The sequence below is a fragment of the Streptopelia decaocto genome, assembly GCF_964273445.1.
Source record: "Streptopelia decaocto genome assembly, chromosome: 4".
NCBI classification, from domain to species: domain Eukaryota; kingdom Metazoa; phylum Chordata; class Aves; order Columbiformes; family Columbidae; genus Streptopelia; species Streptopelia decaocto.
This window is the reverse complement of record NC_138658.1, coordinates 78,025,607-78,045,694: the sequence shown is the minus strand read 5'-3', so window position 1 is coordinate 78,045,694 and position 20,088 is coordinate 78,025,607. Positions and strand designations below refer to the sequence as shown.

At 64.6% G+C, this 20,088-nt stretch overlaps 2 protein-coding genes across 2 annotated transcripts in view; one reads left to right on the top strand and one right to left on the bottom strand.

Annotated features, from left to right (window-relative positions):
* ADISSP (adipose secreted signaling protein) overlaps positions 1-984 on the top strand; it is a gene marked incomplete at its 3' end in the record, with an annotated part of 7,869 nt that extends 6,885 nt beyond the window's left edge. The window contains 2 exon segments of the mRNA XM_082052185.1: positions 433-512; positions 514-984. Of these exon segments, the coding sequence (XP_081908311.1) occupies positions 433-512; positions 514-984 (551 nt within the window).
* An 808-nt stretch (positions 985-1,792) lies between these two features.
* HSPA12B (heat shock protein family A (Hsp70) member 12B) lies at positions 1,793-16,841 on the bottom strand. The gene is made up of 13 exons (XM_082050554.1): positions 16,745-16,841; positions 14,190-14,247; positions 10,350-10,450; positions 8,887-9,011; positions 8,479-8,665; positions 7,453-7,557; positions 6,583-6,699; positions 5,763-5,934; positions 4,774-4,860; positions 4,491-4,595; positions 3,325-3,583; positions 2,681-2,784; positions 1,793-2,563 (listed from the first exon to the last, which is right to left on the bottom strand). Exons 2-13 carry the CDS (start codon positions 14,230-14,232, stop codon positions 1,929-1,931), a joined length of 2,040 nt encoding a protein of 679 aa, XP_081906680.1. The 5' UTR covers positions 14,233-14,247; positions 16,745-16,841; the 3' UTR covers positions 1,793-1,928.
* Positions 16,842-20,088: the final 3,247 nt, after the last annotated feature.

Below are 20,088 nucleotides of genomic sequence, written 5' to 3'. Positions count from 1 at the left end.
CTGCCCCCCTGCACCCCAAACCCTGCACCCCAAACCCTGCCCCATCGTCCCTGTCCTGCTCCATTCTCCCGCATCCCCCTGGACCCAGCTCCATCCTCCCCATCCCGGTTCCCCCCAGTTCCCCCAGTTCAGCCACTGCAGGTGTTCTATGAAATTGTCTAAACCAGACAACTTTCACCCCAAAACCCCCCAGCACAGGGGATGGGGCTGTGAGCTGCTCCCCTAAAGGGTTCATGCAGTGGGGTGCAGGGGGGGGGTCAGGGCCACCCCTGTCCCCCTCACCCCAAACCCGTGTGGGGACCATCCAGGGAGGCCAAGCACTTATGAGCCTGAAAACCCCCTCGAAAAGGTGCTGGGAGCCCCCGGGGGGACGTGGCTGCGGCATCCCCGTCTCTGTCCCCATCTATGTCCCATGGCCGTCCTGTCCCGCAGACCGGCACCACGGCACGCCGATGCTCCTGGACGGCGTGCGCTGCGTCGGCGCCGAGCTGGAGTACGACTCGGAGCAGAGCGGACTGGCACGGCTTCGACCTGACCCCCAGCCCCCCCGCCGCCCCCCCGAAACGGAAAACAAACAGTAATAGAGGAAATCCACCCCAAGCTCCCCCAGCCCGGGCTGCAGCTCTGCAGCCACCCGGAGCCGGGGGGACCTGCTGCGTCCCAGCTGTCATTGCCGCTCTGGGGACCCCCAGTGCTGGAGCATCTGCTGGCGCCTCGGGGTCGATCCCGCTTCTGCCTCCGGCTGCTGCTGCTGTCCCTCTGCTTTCACCCCTGGAGAGGGGACACCTGGGGACAGGGACCCCCCCCACGGTGACATTGTCCCAGCGGGGGTTTGGAGCTGGGATGGGGGCAGGATCCAGCTGTTGGGGGGGCTGTCCCCAGGGCTGGTCCCCAGGCCCGCTGTCCCTGCCCGCCCCCCCATGGCGCAGCCATTGCCTTAGTCGCCTTCCCTTTTTTCCTTTTTTCCCTTTTTCCTTTTTTTCCCTTTTTTCCCTTTTTCCCTTTTTCCCTTTTTTCCCTTTTTCCCTTTTTTCCCTTTTTCCCTTTTTTTCCCTTTTTTTCCCTTTTTCCCTTTTTTCCCTTTTTTTTCTTCTTTTCCCCAGTACGACCCGCGGTACAAGAAGAGTGGCTCAGTTCAGGAAGCAACAGGAGGCTTTATGTGCCTACATATATATATATATATATATATATAAATATAGAGCTGTATATATACACACAGCTGTGTGTGTGGGGGGGGTGGCGTTAAGTACAAAGATCTATAGAGGGAAATAATAAACCGCAGCTGAGAAGGTTCTGGAGCTCAGATCAACCCGTTCAACCCCCGGAGCGCGGGAGCTGATTAAAACCTGCTGTGACAGGGGGACACAGGTGACACCCGGGCGGGGGGACACTGGGGGGACGCTGCTGCCCCATCCCTGCGGTGCTGGGCTGGTTCAGGGGCTCCTGGGCCCACACAGAGGGGTCACATCCATTGATTTGTGCACCTGGGATGTGGGGGCTTAGCGCAGCCAGTGCCCCCCCTCTCTGGATAAAGGGGTCCAGGTGAGGGAGGGGACACTGTCCCCTTCAGTGTCCCCATCCGTGTCCCCATCAGGCTCTGCCAGGGGGGCTGCCAGCTGTGCGGGTGATGTGCAATATAGGTAAAAAAATAGGAATGTGAGGGCACAGAAAATGCACATATTGGTATTTACAGGGGCTGGTGGGGGCCCTTACCCCTACCTGGGGGGCAGCCTGAGCCTCCGTCCCCACTCAGCGATGCTGGAGGGTCAGTCCCCCTCATTCCCGGGGGGCAGCACCCAGGAGCATCTCTGGGGTGTCCCCGAGCAGGGGGCCCAGCCCGGCGTCGGCTCGCAGCTCTGCTCGGTCTCTGCCCGGGGGGCTCCCGTGGTGTCGGGGGGGGACAGGTGGGGGGCCGGAGCGTGTGGGGCTCAGTTGGAGAGGAAGTCGATGGTGGCTCGCACCGTCTTGGAGGTGGAGATGTCCATGGCGGTGACCTTGATCTCGGTGTCCCCGAACTGCATGCTGGCGCGGATCTCGCGGCGGGCGCGGGGGGGCCCGCCGGTGTCCCCCAGCTCCAGGCTGACGGTGCCGCAGTGGCGCACGCCGGGGTCGGTGATGTAGAGCACGTCGTCGCGGGCGCTGCAGTAGATGTTGATGATGGTCCTGCGCTGGCCGGGCCGCGCGGGGCAGTAGCTGCGCTGCACCACCTCCCCCAGCGCCACCGACTGGTCCACCGACACGAACTTCTCGAAGACGTCGGTGCACCAGCTCTTGCCCTCCTTCACCAGCAGCTTCTCCCGCGGGTGCTTCCCCTCCACGAACTTGTTGAGCACCCCCACGCCGTAGGTGAGGGGCGAGCGGCGCACGCGGACGATGGTGGGGTCGAGGCCGAAGAGGACGGCGCCTTTGAGGATGGTCAGCCCCACGTCTTGGGGGACGATGACGCGGCAGGTGAGGCCGAAGGCCGCCTGCACCGCGTGCTGCAGCATGGGCGACTCGGCGAACCCCCCCACCAGGAAAAGGAACTTGATGCCTTGGACCTCCGGCTTCTTCAGGAGATCAGCTGGGGAGGGAGGGACAAAGCGGGGCGGTGGGCAGGGCTGGGGGCCGTGTCCCCCGCGAGAGGGGACGCCCGGTGTGGGGGGGACACGCAGGGGCCGGGGCAGCCCCCGGGACGTACCGATGTGCGCGATGATCTGGCTGATGGTGGGCTGGAAGAGCTGGCTCATGGCCTCCGCCGACATCCGCAGCATCCCCTGCGACGACCACTTCACGAAGTTCACGCTGCGGGGGACAGAGGGGTTGGGGGGGTCAGAGGGTCCAGGGCTGCCCCTTGCCAAAATCTCTGCCCAATCCTCCCCCAGCCCAGCAGCCCCATGAGCAGAGCACCCCACCTGCCTGTGCCCCCCAATTTAAGTCCCCCTGAGGCCATGTGCTCCCCAGGGGTCCCCAAACTCTGTCACCCTCCCAAGGGGGTCTCACTTGCTCTTCCTGAGGGTCACACACCCCCAGGGGTCCCCAAACCCCACTGGCCCCCCAGGGTCTCACTTGGTCTTTCTGAGGGTCACACACCCCCCAGGGGTCCCCAAACCCCATTGTCCCCCCACTGCAGGTATCACTCGCTCTTTCTGAGGGTCACACACCCCCAGGCGCCCCCAAACCCCATTGTCCCCCCACTGCGGGTCTCACTTGGTCTTCCTGAGGGTCACACACCCCCCAGGGGTCCCCAAACCCCATTGTCCCCCACTGCGGGTCTCACTCGCTCTTCCTGAGGGTCACACACCCCCAGGGGTCCCCACACCCCGCTGCCCCCCCGGGTCTCACTTGCTCTTCCTCAGGGCCGTCTCCACGTTGTGGCCGCGGTGCTTGCGGTAGAAGTCGATGAAGGAGAAGGGCAGGGAGATGTTGAGGGGGCTGGCGCGGGAGGGGGCGGCCGCCCGCTTGCGCGCCTCGAAGGCGATGGTCAGGTCCACCCAGGCCGCCGGGCGCTTGGCCTTGAACGTGGCGATGAAATCCGCCCCGAAAATGTGGCACAGCAGCTGCTCGAAGGCCAGGTCCACCCCCACGGCCCCGTACGGACCCCCTGGGAACAAAGCAGGAGGGTGGGTCAGGCAGTGTCCCCGTGGCACAGGTGTCCCCATGGCCCCATCACCATGTCCCCATGTCCCCCATCATCATGTCCCCATGTCCCCATGTCCCCCATCACCATGTCCCCATGTCCCCCATCGCTATGGCCCCGTGTTCCCCACCACCATGGCCCCAGGCCCCCCCAACACCACCAGCAAAGCCGGGGCACTTTTTATGCAAGATCGTGTCACCCCCAGGCTCACTGCGGGGGGGATGACATGGAGGGGAGCCCCCCACCCAGGGCGGGCCCAGGGGACAGGGACAGGTCCTGCAGTCCCCCAGGAGCAGGGTGGCAGAGGGGACACCCCACAACCCAGCACCCCTTTCCCATTGGCACCCTGTCCCACCCGAACCCACCTGAGCCCCCCCAGCCCAAAACTCCTGTCCCACCAGCACCTCATCTCACCTGACCCCCCCAGCCCAGCACCCCATCCCTGTCACCCAACCCACTCGAGCCCCCAACACCCCTGTCTCCCATCTAAGTCCCCCCAGCACTCAGCACCCTCTCCTACCTGACCCCCCCCAATCCAGAACCCCTGTCCCACCTGAGCACCCCCAACTCAGCACCCTTGTTCCTGTCACCCCCCAACCCAGCACCCCTGTCCCGCCTAAGCCCCCCCCAGCCCAGCATCCCTGTCACCCCCCCAACCCAGCACTCCTGCCCCACCTGAGCCTCCGTCCCCCGAACCCACCTGACCCCCCCAGCCCAGCGCCCCTGTCAGTGTCACCCCCCAACCCAGCACCCCCGACCCCCCAGCCCATCATCCCTCCCCTGTCGTTTTCCCCGCGGACACCAGGTGGTGCCACCAGCCCAGCCACAACCCTGCAAGGGACAGAGGGGTGGGGTCCCGGGGGCCGCCCACCTGAGGCTTTGTACAGCTCCTTCAGCGTCCCCTGCGGCTTCTCGATCTGGTGCACGGTCAGGTCCACGGTGCCCCCCCCGCAGTCCGCCACGATGTACCGGTCACCTGCGGCGGGGACGGCGGCCACTGGGGTCCCGCGTGTGTCCCCGCCGCGGGGCGTCCCCAGGCTGAGCCCGGGACACCCGCCCGCGGGCTGGGGGACGCGGGGACACGGGGACGCGGCCCCTGGGCTGCGCTCCCCCGGGGGAAACCAGCCTGAACCCATCTTTAATCGTGTCCGTACCTGCCTGCATCTCGGCCCAGAGCTCCCCCACTCCCGCCTCCACCAGGAACGTCCGGCTGTGCCGGGACCGCCGGAGCTGCTCCCGCGCTGGGGACAGAGCGGGGGACAGTGTCAGGCTGCGGGGGGGGCAGGAGCATCCCTGGGACCCCCCGCCAGTGGGAACCGCACTGGGAGCGCTGGTTTCCTGCTCGCCTCCAACTGGGACACCCAGCCCTGCCCCCCAGCTCCAGTGCGGAGGAGGAACTGGTCCAGCCCCCCCGAACACCCCCCCATCCAGCGGCCCCGGGCGATGCCACCGCTTCCCCTGTTGTCCCCAGCCCGGGTGGGGTTTCCTCTGCTCCCCGCCCCGTCCCGTCCCGGGCCAGGGGACATCAAAGCAGCCCGGAAGGGTGGGGAGTTGTTTGTGGAGGCGGGGGGGGTCACCCCGGCCTATTTTTGCCACACCAGGACGGACATGGCACACTAATTAGCCTCATTAGTGAGCCCCGGGGTGCAGCTCAAGGTAGGGGAGGGCAAAGGGGGGAGCAGGGCCCCCCAGGGCTGCCAGAGAGGGGAGCCGCCACAGCCCCCCCTCGGTACGGTGCCCCACTCGTCCCTGCCTCAGTTTCCCCCATCACCAGATGATGTGACGGGCTGGGGGTCCCTGTCACAGTGGAGCCAGCCCTGCCATGTCCTCATGGGGGGCGAGGGATCGCTGCACCCCCTTTACAACGGGGGGCACCCTCCAGGGACTCTCCCCAGCACACCCCAGAAACCCAAGCAGCTTTTACCAGAACTAGTCTGGGGGCTGCTCCCAGAGCCCCCCACCCCGGGCAGGGCCCAATCCCCGGGGTGGGTGTCCCCGAGCACCGCGGTGGGTGCACCGCATCTGCACCCCAGCACCGGCTTACGGGATGCTCAGCCCAGGACCCCCCGCTGCACCCCAGGGCTGCCCCGGCCCCCTCCCCAGCCGCCAGAGCCCCGCTTGCTGCGCCCCGGCCCGCAGCCACCTTGCCGAAAGCTGGAGTCGATGGCGCGCTCGGGCGCCGGCCCGCCCGCCGGGGCTCTGCAGCTCAGCTCCAGCAGCTGGTGCAGACGCAGCTTCCTGCAGTAGATGGAGGCGGCTTCGGGCTCCAGCGCGATCAGCAGCTGCTCGGGGTTCTCGGGGGACACCAGCCCAGCCTGCAGGGGGACAGGGGGGTCACACAGGGGAGGGGACGCGGCACCGGGGGGTCCCCATGTGCTGTGACAGTGCCACGGGACGGGTCCCCCACCCCCGGCCTTGGCATATCCATGCGAACAGAGCCATAAAACCATTCCATGGTTGGACTCGGCGATCCTAAGGGTCTCTTCCAACCAAAACGATTCTTTGGTTGGAAAAGACCTTTAAGACCATTGAGCCCAACCATTAACAATCTCTACATGCAGCGGCTAGAAGGGTGATGCCCGATCTAAACAGCAAACAGTGGCTTTTGTCTGGAAATCTTTTAACAATGTCCCCCACAAATTTAACTTCAGCGCTAGTATGAAATTTTAGAGCCCCTATTATGCAGAATATTTAAATCGCTTTTAATTTCATGATGCTGAGGATGTTCAGAATCAAGTATGTTAATTAATATGAACTTCAGCAGAGGTGAAACTGCTGCATTTATCCATGTTGGGATTAAAGAAATTCTTAAGAGACACTAATAGGGACTTGGCACTAATGGTACAATACTGATCCACACACCCAGCCGGGGTTTGTGGGGCTACCGGGACACGCTCGGTTACGCAGGGCAAGGGGGCAGGTGCAGGGGGCCGCGCAGGAATGTCCCCCCCGTGTCCCCTCACCTCATACGCAGCCTCCCGCATGAACTGCTTGGCCGGCTGTTTCCAGATGGCCGGGACGGTGATGACCCAGCGGATGGCACCGCGCTCGGGCAGCGCCGGGCACTGCTCCCGCAGCTCCTGCGGCGACAGGCGGCGCTGACCCCCAGCCCCGGCACCGCGGCTCCGGGGGGACGCGGGAGCGCGACGGGCACGGCCCGCGCTCCGTTCGGGGAGGAATCACAGAGTCACAGTGTCAGGGGTTGGAGGGCCCTGGAAAGCTCATCCAGTGCAATCCCCCCATGGAGCAGGAACACCCAGCTGAGGTTACACAGGAAGGTGTCCAGGCGGGTTGGAATGTCTGCACAGAAGGAGACTCCACAACCCCCCTGGGCAGCCTGGGCCAGGCTCTGCCACCCTCACCCCCAACAAGTTGCTTCTCAAATTCAAGTGGAACCTCCTGTGTTCCAGTTTGCACCCATTGCCCCTTGTCCTGTCCCTGGTTGTCACCAGAAGAGCCTGGCTCCATCCTCCTGACACTGCCCCTTTCCATCTTGATCCCCAGGAATGAGTCCCCCCTCAGTGTCCTCTTGTCCAGCTCCAGAGCCCCAGCTCCCTCAGCCTTTCCTCACACGGGAGATGCTCCACTCCCTGCAGCATCTTGGTGGCTGCGCTGGACTCTCTCCAGCAGTTCCCTGTCCTGCTGGAACTGAGGGGCCACAACTGGACACAAGATTCCAGGTGTGGTCTCCCCAGGGCAGAGCAGAGGGGCAGGAGAACCTCTCTGACCTACTGACCACCCCCTTCTAACCCACCCCAGGTCCCACTGGCTTCCTGGCCACAAGGGCCAGTGCTGGCCGGTGGCCCCGTTGGGGGGTGCAGTGGGCGTCCCACCTGCACCGCGTGCTGCTTGAAGAAGCGCAGCGCGTGGGCGAACACCTCCAGCGCCGGCATCTTCCTCCCGTTGACGGCTTCCAGCTCCGTCTTCATGGTGAGGTCCTGCGGGAAGAGCGGGGGCAGCGGGTGGGTCGCGTGGGGAACAATGCTGGTGTTCAAACGGCGCAAGGGTGAGCCTGCAGCGCCTTCGAGAAATGAGCCTTTGAGCAAAGCTTATATGGGTGAGGGACACAAACAGTGATATTTTATATGTAAATTTTATATATGCGTGCTACTGCTGATTTGGAGATTTGTTTATGCTAACAGGATTAGTATTTTGGTCCTGTATAATAGGCAATGTACTAGATAACTGCCTGATCTTACTGATGTCGTCCCAGGTGTTAATTTCTGAGATGATTCTCAGTTCTGTGTTGAATCCCACGTTTTCTCACGCACACTGCGTGTCTCCAAGCACACTTTGTTTCCTTGGGCGCTGGATGATCAACAGCTATAAAATTGATCTTGTTTCATTCTTTTGGCAGGGAAAACAGAACAAGCTGCCGAGGAGCCCCAGGGCCCTTTGGGAAGTGCTCAGTGTCTGCTGTCCTGGGGACGCTGCCCCGGCTGCCTCTGCAGGGCTGGGGGGACGGTGCTGACACGCGGGTGGCTGGGACGCCGCTGGTGTCACATCGCGCCCCGGCCCACGTTCCCGGGGCAGGGTGCTCGTCCCCCGTGCCAAATCACGGCACCCTTTGGGTGGGAGGAGACCCTCGAGATCATCAAATCCAACCATAAATGCTGTGGCACAGGGGCTTGAAATGCTGCTTCTGCAGCCACAGCCACCTGGGATGGGGGAACCAAAAGTTCACCCCCCTGGGCTGAAATGTTGCAAAGTGTAAAGCAAATGGGGAGATGGGTGCTGGTGATGGGATCTGCAGCCCTCCCAGATTCCTGTCCCCCCGGGACCCGCTTTCCCTGCAAAGCCCAGCCCAGCTGGTGTCCCCACAGGTCCCCGGGGAGGTGGGGACGTGCCCAAGGACTCACGCTGGTGCTGTGAATCTTCATCTTAAACTTCTCGAAGTAGAGCCAGTCGCGGGCGTCCTCGGGGTCCAGGTCGTGGTAGTAGTCGCGGGCGGTGTAGCCGAAGCTGTGGAACGTCCCCTCGGGCGTCAGCAGGAGGCTGGTGGGGGTCTTCTGGTTGGCCACCCCCGGGTCCCCTCCTTCCCATTTCCTGCAAACAGGAGCCCGTGAACCTCAGGGCCGGAGAGCTGGTCCCATCCAGTCTATTAGTTTAGGTGGGCACAACCTCCAGAGGGACAAAGATGGGACCGACATCCCCGAGCATCCTCACCCATCGTGGTGAGGTGTTACCGCTCCATCCCATCTCCCAGCAAGTCCAATTCCAGCCCGTCTGGGCCCAGAAAGAGCCCTTTGGCAGCCGCGGCTCCTCACCTCATCATGTGGATGGCCTCGGGGTCGCTGGCGAAGCTGAAGGCGTAGCCGCTGGACGTGGTGCCAAAGTCGATGGCAACCACCACGGCGAAGGGCTGGCTGGGCGGGCTCCGCGCCTCGCTGCGCTGGAACCAAGGGCAGCGTTAGGGGCTGCGGCCGGGGGGCAGCGGGTGGCGCTGCCAGACACGCCGAACCAGCCCGCCAGAGGGTGAACTTCTCCCGGATTTGGCCCGCGGGTGCTGCGGTTTCTGCCGGGGCAAGGGATGCGGCGATGCTGCGGTTCCTCCCCCCACACAGCTCCCAATCAACCCCAACTACTCTGTGATTCTATGAGAGGGGCTGCACCAGGGGCTGGGGGGCCCTGTGGCTGTCCCCAAAACCAGGCTCAGGGACACGCGGACCTGGGCAGCCCCAAGGGACGGACATGGTGGCCTCTGGTTCCTGTTTCTCCACAGCTGGGTGGTGTTGAGCCCTCCACACATAAACCCCGGTACATTGTAGCTGGGGTTCCCCAAAACCTTCCCTGCTCCCCAGCTCGCTCCAAGGGACCCTGTCCCAGGTGTCCCCAGGGGTCACCCAACCATAAACCTTCCTGGCCGAGGTGCTTCATACAACAGTTTGGGTTGGAGGGACCTTACAGCCCCCCAGACCCCTGCCATGACAGGGACATCTGCACCAGCTCAGGGTGCTCAGACCCCGTCCAGCCTGGCCTGGGATGTCTCAGGGATGGTTCATCCACCACCTCTCTGGGAACCTGCCCAGGCTCTCACCACCCTCAGGGACAACAATTCCTTCCTCGTTTCTGGCTTCTGGGGGTCCCCATGGCTGGTGCTTTTCTGGTCCTGCCTTCATGCCCACCCCTCGTCCCCGCGGTGGCAGAGGGAGGTGACAGGGACCGGTGGTGCCGAAGCAGCCGCAGACACTCAGCGAGCCCCGTCCCGTGTCACCGCGCGCGGCAGCCCCCCCGGCGGGGGGCAGACACGGAAAGCTAAAAGCCTCATTAACTTTTAACGCACCCAGATTAAATACAGACATCAGGGAGCTGCGCAAAAAGCCGGGAATTAGCACGGACGAGGGGGTTGTCTCAGAAATGTGCATGTTCAGGAGCTGCGGGGACAGCGAGCACGGGGGGACACTCCCCGCCTGCGTCCCCCCACACTGGGATGTCCCCTGGGGTGGCTGGGTTGGGGCAAACTGGGAGCAGGAGCTTTGCAAAGGGTTAAACTGGTGCTGGTGCTTCCTCCAGCTCCTCCCCTGTGCTGGGAAAGACCCTCAGCCCCACGGACCCCAGAGCTAAGGGGGGTTTGGTCCCAGTGACAACCTGACCCATCCTGACCCTGATACTGGGGTGTGCGGTGACAACCAGACCTGGGGGGGGAGAGCACTGACCAGGGAAGGACCAGAGGGGACAATCCTGTGGGGACGGACCCCGGCACCCCCAGGGGATCCCCCAACTCCCTTACCGGTGACTGGGACGGTGTCAACGGGGCGATGCTGCAGCTGTCACGCGGCGTCCCCGGGGAGCCGGGAGGGGACGGTGTGGGACACCGCTCACCGCTGGCACCTGGGGACACAGGGGAGAGGCTGGGAGGGGGACAGGCCCCTGTCCCTCCCAAAGACCCTCCCCAGGGCAAGGACAGCGTGTGGCTTCCCAATGCAGATGCAGCCGGTGCAGGTTTGGGTCTGAGCCGCTGCGGGGGCTCCGCACAGCAATTTGGGGCTCTGTGCGGCAATGTGGGGCTCTGTGTGGCAATTTGGGGCTCTGTGCGGCAATTCAGGGCTCTGCAGGCCTCCCACAGTTTTCAACCATGTGTAAGGAAGGGTCTAATCAGCACCAATTAAATTAGCAAATGAGGAGCCACTCGCAGGTGTTGTGAGGAGCTGGTTGCAGCTGGTGTTGGCTCTGGGGCTCGGGCAGGGGACGGGGACAGTGGCCAAAGCCCTGGGGCTGAGGGGCCCTCTCCTGGGACATGGGCTCTTGCTCGGCAGGGAGATGGGTTGGAGCATCATTTGGGGTGTTCCGGGGGGTCCAGCTGGCTGGCACGGGCGGTTTTGGTGCTGAGACCCCAGCCTGGCGTCTGCTCCGTCACAGGGACGAACCGGTGCACGGGCAGAGCCGTCTCACCCCGCAGCCGCTGCCTGAGGGCGGCTGAACCAGCACACCCAGCTCCTCCCAGCTCCGTCCTCAGGGACCCTTGGTGGCGGCTGCAGATGGGGACAGTTCTGTAAATGACCCGGCCGAGGGGGGACATTGTGGCACATTGATCAGCAAAACAGCAGAACGGGAACTGGACGCTGGTGGGTTGTGGGCACAGGGGTCTCGTGCAGACTTTTCCTACTGTGTGCAATCTGAGTCAACCGCTTCACTCCGTAAATACAACAGCCTGGATGAGCCACTTGGAGCTCTCCCTGCTACACAGGTGAGCGTATGGCAATGGTTTTACTACCCAGAGGTCAGTGGATGAGCCCAGTTCAAGTTCAATATTCATCATTTAGCTTGAGTAGATGCACACCAAATGGGATGGATTATTTAGAGATAGACGTTTGTATGATTTTTAGTGTACTCTTTGATTCATGTTACTTGGTAGACTAGATTTGCTATAATTTTAAGCTGTAAGGTCCTGCTTGTATTTACCACAAGCAACCGCAGGCTCTGCTAAACGCCTGCAAGATGAAGTCCAGCTTGCACTTTGCTGGGAAAATGGAACCGAGTGGGAAAACAGCGATCCAAGGCTAACACAGAGACATTACAGGGATCTGCATAGGGGGGTCTATTTTGTACTTCACTGAGGAGAAAGGATTTATCCAGACAAAACGGCACCTCCAGGGATATGCACCAAACCCAATGTCTGCAGCTGAACCAAACAAAGGCCACGTGGAGTCAGGGAAAGGGGCCAACGGGGAGCAGAGGACCTGCTGGGGAAGTTCTGCTATGGGACTGGACCTTGGTGTGAATGGTCTGCAAAGACAGAGAAGTTTGTGGTTGCCTATGCTCGGTTGGAGCTCTGCTCGGGTAGCTGGAGCCAGCGCTGCTGCCGCTCTGTTCCACTGAACGCTTCATTTTCGGAGCGCCCTGTCTCCCGACAGCCTGCTCTGCACAGGGGCGAGCGGCCTCGCCTGGGGTTTGCTGCTGGACTCCTAAAATACAGACTGTGGAGCCAACGGTTATCGGGAAAGAGGAATAGTTTGCACCGCGACAGATCCGGGCGCCTGGAGAGAGGGTGAGCACACACCGGCGTATTCCCCGTGCGGCAAACACCAGTGAACCCGCCACCAGACTCCTCTAAGTCCCACTTGGCTTTAAGAAATCTAAACGCTGTTCTGCAGCAGCAGAACCATAAATCACCCCCCGCGACAACCACAGAAGAGTCAGGACCGAGCGCCCGTGCCGCGTTTGCAGCACCGCGGGACGCGGTGGCTCCTGGTTTTCAATCGGAAAGCCACCGTCACATAAACACGCTCGATCAGCTTAGTGGGGTGATGGTGAGGGGTGCCCGAGGCTGCTCCAGGCCGGTGCCTGGGATGCTGTATCCAGTGGGAATGGGGGGAAAACTTGGGAAACTGAGGCACGAGGGCATGGAGAGCCGGCTGCTCGGCACGGGGAGATGTACCAGGCTCAGCGCCGCGGCCACCTGCGGGACGGCCGGCTCGGGGGACCTGGTGACACCTGTGGTGACGCTGGGACACGGAGGCTCAGCCTGTGCCAGGAGCTCAGGGGGGTCGTGCTGTCGGCACCGCGGTGACCCCCGGACACACGTGGGCATGGGCACCGTGGTCACACACGTGGGGACCCACAGACACGTGTGGGCATGGGCACTGCAGTGACCCCCAGACACACGTGGGCATGGGCACCGTGGTGACACATGTGGGGACCCACAGACACGTGTGGGCATGGGCACCGCAGTGACCCCTGACACACGTGGGCATGGGCACCGTGGTGACCCCCAGACACACGTGGGCATGGGCACCGTGGTGACACGCGTGGGGACCCACAGACACGCGTGGGGTCAGCACCAGCGCGGTCCATGTGTGGGGCCAGCACTGCGGTGCGGTGGCTGCACACTCGCCCTTGCTCTGCGGTGCTTCCTCCTCCTCCTCCTCGGGACACCCCTCAGCTCTGTGTCTCCTCGGGTACCCCCCAGCATCCCCCCCGTACTGGGGACCCACATTAACCCCACTGTGCCAGCCCAGGCTGGGGGGGCTGCAGGAGCCCCCACGGGACCCCCAGCCCTGCTGCCTGCGCTCCTGCGGCCACATGGCTCCAATTAGCGCAGGGGATTAATCACCGCCCTGTGAAAGCACGAGCCGACCGAGGGGCTCCGGCTGCTGGCGGGGGCGGCTGATGGAGGGGGGGTCACTGTCCCCAGGGAGCTCGCCAGCTCTGGCTGTGCTGGGACATGGGCTCCAGTCCCCTGCGCCCATGTCTGTCCCCTGGCGAATCCCCCCAGCTCCCAGTTTGGCACCAGTTTGCACCAGGACGCCCAAGGGGCTGCTCCCCAAGCCCCTCCGCAGCCCCCGAGCCTGCACTGGGGGTGCTCAGGGACCCCTGCACCAGCAGCCGTGGGGTGGGGGCCGGGCTGGGCTGCATGAACCCCCGTCCTACAAGGCGGGTCTCTGACCCCCGCGGCTTTATGTCCTGGGCCGGGAGGCGAGTTGTGGCACATGGTGGTGTTGGGGGGACAGCGCTGTCCCATGTCCCCACGGGAGGGGTGGTGGGGGCTCAGCTGCTCCCCCCCCGCCACAGCCCCGGTCCCTTCACACCTGCTCCGTAAGTGCCTTTCGCTGTACCCCGCGTCTGCGCATGAATATTTGATCCCCGACAACGGGAACGTCCCCCCGGGTGCGTGGGCAGAGCCCCGCGGTGGGGGGGGCCGGTCCCCACCGCGGGGGGAGCATCGCCCAGGCTGGCGGGGAGCGGGGGCTCCGGGGACCCCACCCTGAAGCCCCTTTCCCGTGGGGGCAGAGCCAGACCAGGCACCCACCAGTGCGGGGGCACTGGGCTCCCAGTGACGCTGGGGGGGACCGCGGGGGGTTCATTTGTGCAGCTGCCACTTTGCTGTGGCTGCTGGGGGCTGTTTTAGGGTGGGGTTTGCTCCCCCAGCTGGGGCTGGTTACCCCAGGGTGGGGGGGCTGCTCCGTGCCCCTGGTGGGACAATGACTGCAAGGGGACCGGGGAGCGGAGGGGACACCGGGGTGTATGGGGAGGCGAAGGGAGAGGGGCCGTGGTGTCACACAGCTCTGCTGATGGGGGGGACGCAGGGGACCCCCCACCCATCCCCGCGGCCCCCCGGGCGCATCCTTACCCACGCGCAGACTCTGCATCCCGGGCTCCAGCAGCATCGCCATGGCCGCGCCGTCCCGCTGCGGAGAGGAGGGGGGACGGTGGGACAGCGTCCCTGCGTCCCCTGGGCAGGGGGTGCATGGCGGTGGTCCCCATGCCCCCCTGAGCATTACTGGGGAGCCCAGCCTCCAGGCCCCCTTGAAGCCCCCCCGGGATGGTGGGAGAGCCCAAAGCCTGGGGGCTCGGGGCGCAGGGGTGCAGGGGTGGGGGGCTGTCCTGCTTCAGAGCCTCTGTGGGAGGGGGCTCCCGGTTCGTTTCATTAAGCAGCTCAGACAGATGTGCACGATCCAGATGTGTGTGAAGTGATGTTCTGCCAGCGAGGGGTCAGATTTTTAGGCTCAACTCAAGAAGGAAACTGAGGATGGGTGATGCTTTAAAGTGATTTTCTCCATGGAAGCTGCCACCCGGCTGATGGGCCCGATGCCAGAGCTCCCATCGCCTCCCGGGCTGCCTGTCCCACCAGCGCTGGGCCCAGGACCAGGCTCAGGACAAGGCTGGGCTCAGCGGGGACAGCTCCAAAGCCACCCCTGTGCAGCCGATCCTGCTCCCAGCAGCCTCCAGAGGAAAAACTGGGTGCTAAAAATGGCAGGTGGGGAGTTTTTCCTCAAAACAAGGGGATTTCTGCTCCAGGCACCCTGGCACAGGGGCCGAGCGAGGAGGAGCGGTGGGTGGTGAAGGCTGCGGGTCAAACCGCAGCGGGGCAGGTGCTGCTGGTGGTCTGGGGGGGTGCAGGGGGTTATATCTATCGGGCTGGGCTGTGTCGGTGCCCTGCGAGGACGTGCACAGGGGACTGTCCCCCTGCCGCAGGAGTTTGTCTTTCCTCCGGCGAAACCTCTGCTCGGGTCAGCTGGCATTTGGCGTCCGTTTGTCCCGGCTGCGGGTCGGACACCCCCCGTGCTGCTGGGGGACTGGCTGGGGTAACCCGGGGTCTGTCACCCTGGGTCCCAGCCTGATGGGGCTGTGCAGGGACATTCTCTGTGTCCCCATTCCCTGAGCACGAGGGAGCAGTAAGGCCCTGGGCTCCCGTGACCCAATATTTCGCCCCTTTCACCGTGGCTGTGGGATTTCGAGAGCCTGTGCATCCCCTCGGGCTCAGGGGGGCTGGAACCCCCTCTCAGCAAACCAAACCCACTGCGGGGTCCCCAAGCTGCCAGACCCCTGCTGGGGTCCCGGTGAGGCCAATGAGGGTGCTCAGCCCGCCCTGGCAGCTGGTGGCAGAGACCCAAGGGCTCAGAGCGTCCCCCGGCCCCCGAGGGGTTTCTCCTCATAGACACCTGGCCTCTGCACCCCGTTGGGGAGGTTTTGGGGTACGTGGTGAGGATTTAGGTACCTGGTGAGGTTTTGGGGTACCCTGTGAGCCCTGCACCCCACAATCCCAGCTGGGGGACAAAAGGGGATCCCCCTTCCCGTGCACACGTGTGTGAGTGGGACACACCCCACGCAGAGCCCTTGTGTCCTCCAGCAGATCCTGGGCAGTGGTTGTGCTGCCTGCGTGGGCAGCTGCCTGCACCCAAACCTGCCTGTACCCACAGCTGCCTGTACCCAAACCTGTCTGCACCCAAACCTGCTCCCACCCAAACCTGCCTGCACCCACAGCTGCCTGCACCCACAGCTGCCCCCACCCACAGCCGCCTGCACCCAAACCTGTCTGCGCTCACAGCTGCCCGCACCCATGGCTCCCCCAGGGACACGGGCCGAATGCCCCGGTTTTGGGGGGCCCTGCCGCCCCTCTCCCCGCAGCTCCCGGCTCTCTCTCCAGCAGCTGGTGCGGGAGCCGCGGTTTTGAGGACTCTGCAGCGGTTTTGAGGACTTTTCCACCATTTCCGCCTCCACAGGGACTCACGGAAACAGGGAAAGGAAACAAGTTTGGGAGGGTTCGGGGCAGCGGGGTCTGGGCACGGCATCGCCCGGGCCGAGGGGACACCGGCGCGGTGGGGACACGACTGGGCCGGGCAGGGTGTCCCCGGGGGCCTCAGGGCAGATGTGGGGCTGGGATCCAGATGTGCGGGGAGGGGGAGGAGACGTTCTCCCCGTGAGCGAGCACGGCTGCGGGGCTGCAGAGCCCCCGAATCCGCGTTTCTATGGCCGCTTGTGGGAATCGCCCCCTTCCCGTGGCCACGGCTGGGCCACGGGAGCCAGTGGCATGTCCCCAGCATGGCCCGTCCCCAGCACGGCAGGTCCCCAGTGCGGGCTGCGGTGGCACTTGCAGCCTCTGCACGGTGCTGGCCCGTCACAGCACTGTCCCCGTGGTTCTCGTGGTGTCCCCACCAGTCACACCAGTATCCCAGGGTGGGGTGTGCTGGGACGGTGCCCACGGCGGCGCGGGGGGGCTCAAGGCACAGCCCCCACTCCCACCCCAGCCCGCAGCCCGTGTCCCCACTGGGGACAGGCCCCGGGGCCCTGACACCCCCAGACCCCCAGTGCCCTCAAACTGGGGAGCGACCCAGTGGTGACGCCCCCGCCCCACCTCGCACCTCGGGGGGTCCCCGGCTCCCACGGAGCCCCACGGCCGCTTACCTCTGGGGTGTGGGGACAGGTTGGGGACCGCTCGGTCCGGCCGTGCCGCCCGGTGCCCCCGGCGCTGCCCCCGGCCCCGCCGCGCAGCCCCCGGCGCTCCGGCTTCCTCCGCCCCCCAGCGCCTTCCTCCCGCCCGGCCCCGCCAGCGCCTCAAATTGCAATTCCAGCTGCAGCTGTGGGACGGGAGGAGGAGGAGGCAGGGCCAGCGCTGCCGGGACCGAGACCTCGGCTCCCCGAAACTCCCCGGGCTCGGCACAGCCCCCGAGCCGGGGACCCACAGCTGCCCAGGGGGGACGGACCCCCGTGGGGGACAAGTGTCCCTAAACGGCCGGGGACGGGGGTGCTGGGGGGAGAGGGGAGAGACACCCGCGATCCCCCGCCAGCGCTGTCACATCGGTAATTTGTCATTTCTCCGGCCCCACGCACGTTCCTCTCCCAGTTTTGTCACTCTCTGTGTCCCAACTGACACAAGGGACGCAGCCCCAGGGCTCTGCCCATCTGTCTGTCCTGCCTGTCTGTCTGTCTGTCCAGACACCTCCCGACTCCAGAGCCCCGTTTCTCCCACTCGCACAGTCCCCCGAGCCGCGCTGCTCCCGGAATGGGGGTCCTGCCTGTGCCGGGGTGTCCCCAGAACCGGGGACAGGGGAGGGGGACAGTGAGCGGGATGGGCACAGGTGAGGGGACAGGGACAGGTGAGGGACAGGTGAGGGCTCATCCTGGGCTGTACTGGTCCGTACTGCTCTGTACTGGTCTGTACTGGGCTGCACTGGGCTTTACAGGTCTGTACTGGTCTGTACAGGTCTGTACTGGTCTGCACTGGTCTGTACTGGTCTATACAGGTCTGTACTGGGCTGTGCTGGGGCTGTACTGGTCCGTACTGGTCTGTATTGGTCTGCACTGGTCCGTACTGGTCTGTACTGGTCCGTACTGGTCTGTACTGGTCTGTGCAGGTCTGTATTGGTCTGTACTGGGCTGTACTGGTCTGTGCAGGCCTGTACTGGTCCGTACTGGGCTGCACTGGGGCGGAGGTGCGGGCGGGGTGGCCGCAGCAGGGGGTCTGAGCCCCGAGCCGGGAAGGGCCCGGAGGCCGCGGGGCAGCGCGGGTGCGGCGGCTCCGCCCGTTCGCGGCCCTGGCGGCCGGACAGGGGATGAGGTAGCGCTTTCCGGTAATTGAGGCAAACCCGTGGAAATGCCTCGCCGGACAGGAAACGGCGGGAGGAGAACGGGAACCGGGGCTGGGAAGGGAGCAGCGGAGCCGGTGCCAGGCTGCTGCGTCCCGACACTGTCACCCTGCGCGGCTGCGGGGGCTGGCGCCGGCGGCCCCTCCCTGGGAGCCCGGGCGGGCACAGCCCCCTGCCCAGTTCACCCAGTTTGCTCCAGCACAGGCAGGCGGCACCTCCCGGGGGAGCAAAGCTGCGAGCTGGTGCTGCAGTGAGGAGGGCAATCTGCATCATCATCATCATCAATCACGAAGGGGGGATGGAAAGTGCTGGGGCGCGGGGGCATTTGCGGGCGTTGCGCTCGGGGTTTGGCTGTCAGCAAACAGCCCGTGCCTCAGTTTCCCCATAGTTCTTGTGCTGGAGGTGTTGGGGGGGCTGTACTGGTTCGGGGTGCAGAGACCTGGCCCTCACCTGTGGAGCCCCCCCAGACCCCCCTCCATGCCTGGTGGGGCTGGGGGTGCAGGGGGCGACCAGCCGGTTCGTGGCCCCGATTTTTTCTTGGGCGCAATCCCAGTGCCTGGGTCTGGTCCCCAAGTGGTGACGTCCCCTCTGCCCCCCGAGGATGCCAGGAGCCCCAGGCCTCCAGGAAATGATGGGGGCCCGTGATGCCCCCAGCCAACATCCCTGTGGTCCAGCCGTGACCCCCCCAGCTCTGTCCCACCTGGCACGGTGGGGACTCGGTGCTCACAGGACCTTTTGTCACCGTGTCCCCCAGCCCGTGGCCCCCACCCATGGCCTCTCCCCGTCCCCTGCCCGGGGGGTCCCGCCTGCCCCCCTGGCCGGGCCCCCGCGCCCCCATCCCAGGCTGAGCCCCCGTGCGGGTCTGGAAACCATTAACCAGCCGGGCTGGTGTGTGGCGGACGTGGACGCTGCTCGAGCGCTGCGCTCCCCCCGCCCCCCCACCCAGCCAGTGCTTCCGGAACTGGGTCAGCTGCAGTTCTCTGGAAAAGGAAAATAAACCCGGCCAGAGGGTCCGATCGGGGGCGCGGGGCTGGGGGAACCCTGTGTGGCAGCTCTGCCTTGGGAACCTCCGCACTGTCCCAGCGGGGGCGTCAGGGCTGCTGGTCCCCTCCCGCTGCCAGCTGTGCCCAGCTGTGCCCTTGTCTGTGCCACCATCGCTCTCTAGTGACAGTCCCCATGGAGGTGGCACTAAATCATAGACCATGTGTTCCCCCTGCTTGTCCCCTGGGACCACCACTCGAGCCCCCCTGGGCACCGGCAGCCAAAGGGGGACACACAAAGGAGCCGGGATGGCCGCTGGGCGGGGGGCTGCAGCAGGCCCCTGTTGTTTCCCTGCCATTTTTGCCCCTCTGGGGGGCTCTGGGGATTTAAATCCCATCACACAGTCGCGGGGGGGGGGGGGGTTGGACATGTCCTTCCCTGTTTTGGGGACTGGCGCAGAGACCCCTCACTGCATCACCCCGCTATGGCATCACCCCCAGCACCCCGCGTATCCCTGCTGGTTGGCCCCAGCTGCTCCCGCACAGAAAATGGAGGATTTCAAACCAAAGCGGCCCCTCCTGTGTCCTGGGGCCCCCTGTCCTGGGCCCGCAGCAGTGGGAAGGGGGGTCCAGCTCCAGCCCCCGCAACTGACGTTTCAGGTCCTGATAACCGTGAGCGGCGCAGGAAAGATGAGCAAAATGCAAAACGATGTAGCAAAGCGGCTTTAGCCGAGAACAAGGATCCGTAGCCTCTTCCCGCCGTCTCGCTGGCGCTCGGTAACGCGACGCAGGCGAGAGCCGTGTTGGGGACATTGTCTTGACAGCCCCTGTCCCTGAGCGCTTTGAAACATTGTCCTTGGCCCCGGGCTGCGCGTCCTCCCCGTGTGCGGGGTGCGAGCGTCTCAAGGAAATGATGGGGGGCCGTGACGCCCTGGGGGGCGGCCCCGCTTCAGGATTGGGGGAAAAGGTGCCTGGATGGGGGGTCCCCATTGCCCAGGTGGTGACAACCCCGGGGTGTCCCAGCCTGGTCCCCCGCGTCCTTGGGGACCCATTGAGGAAAAGCTGCATCGTGGGAGGACGCCTCAAAAACTCCAAATTCCCCGTGAAGCTGCTTTCCCTGAACCCCCCCCAAGCGCTGGGATTTCCAAGCCGACGTTCTCCCGCCAGCAGTTTTGGCAGAAGC

Excerpts from the sequence above, each read along its gene's own strand:
- HSPA12B (XM_082050554.1), bottom strand. The coding sequence starts at position 14,232 with ATGGCGATGCTGCTGGAGCCCGGGATGCAGAGTCTGCGCGTGG. Across the intron at positions 9,012-10,349 it reads TGACACCGTCCCAGTCACCG|CGCAGCGAGGCGCGGAGCCC; the intron begins GTAAGGGAGTTG and ends CCTTGGTTCCAG. Across the intron at positions 2,564-2,680 it reads CCAGATCATCGCGCACATCG|CTGATCTCCTGAAGAAGCCG; the intron begins GTACGTCCCGGG and ends CTCCCTCCCCAG.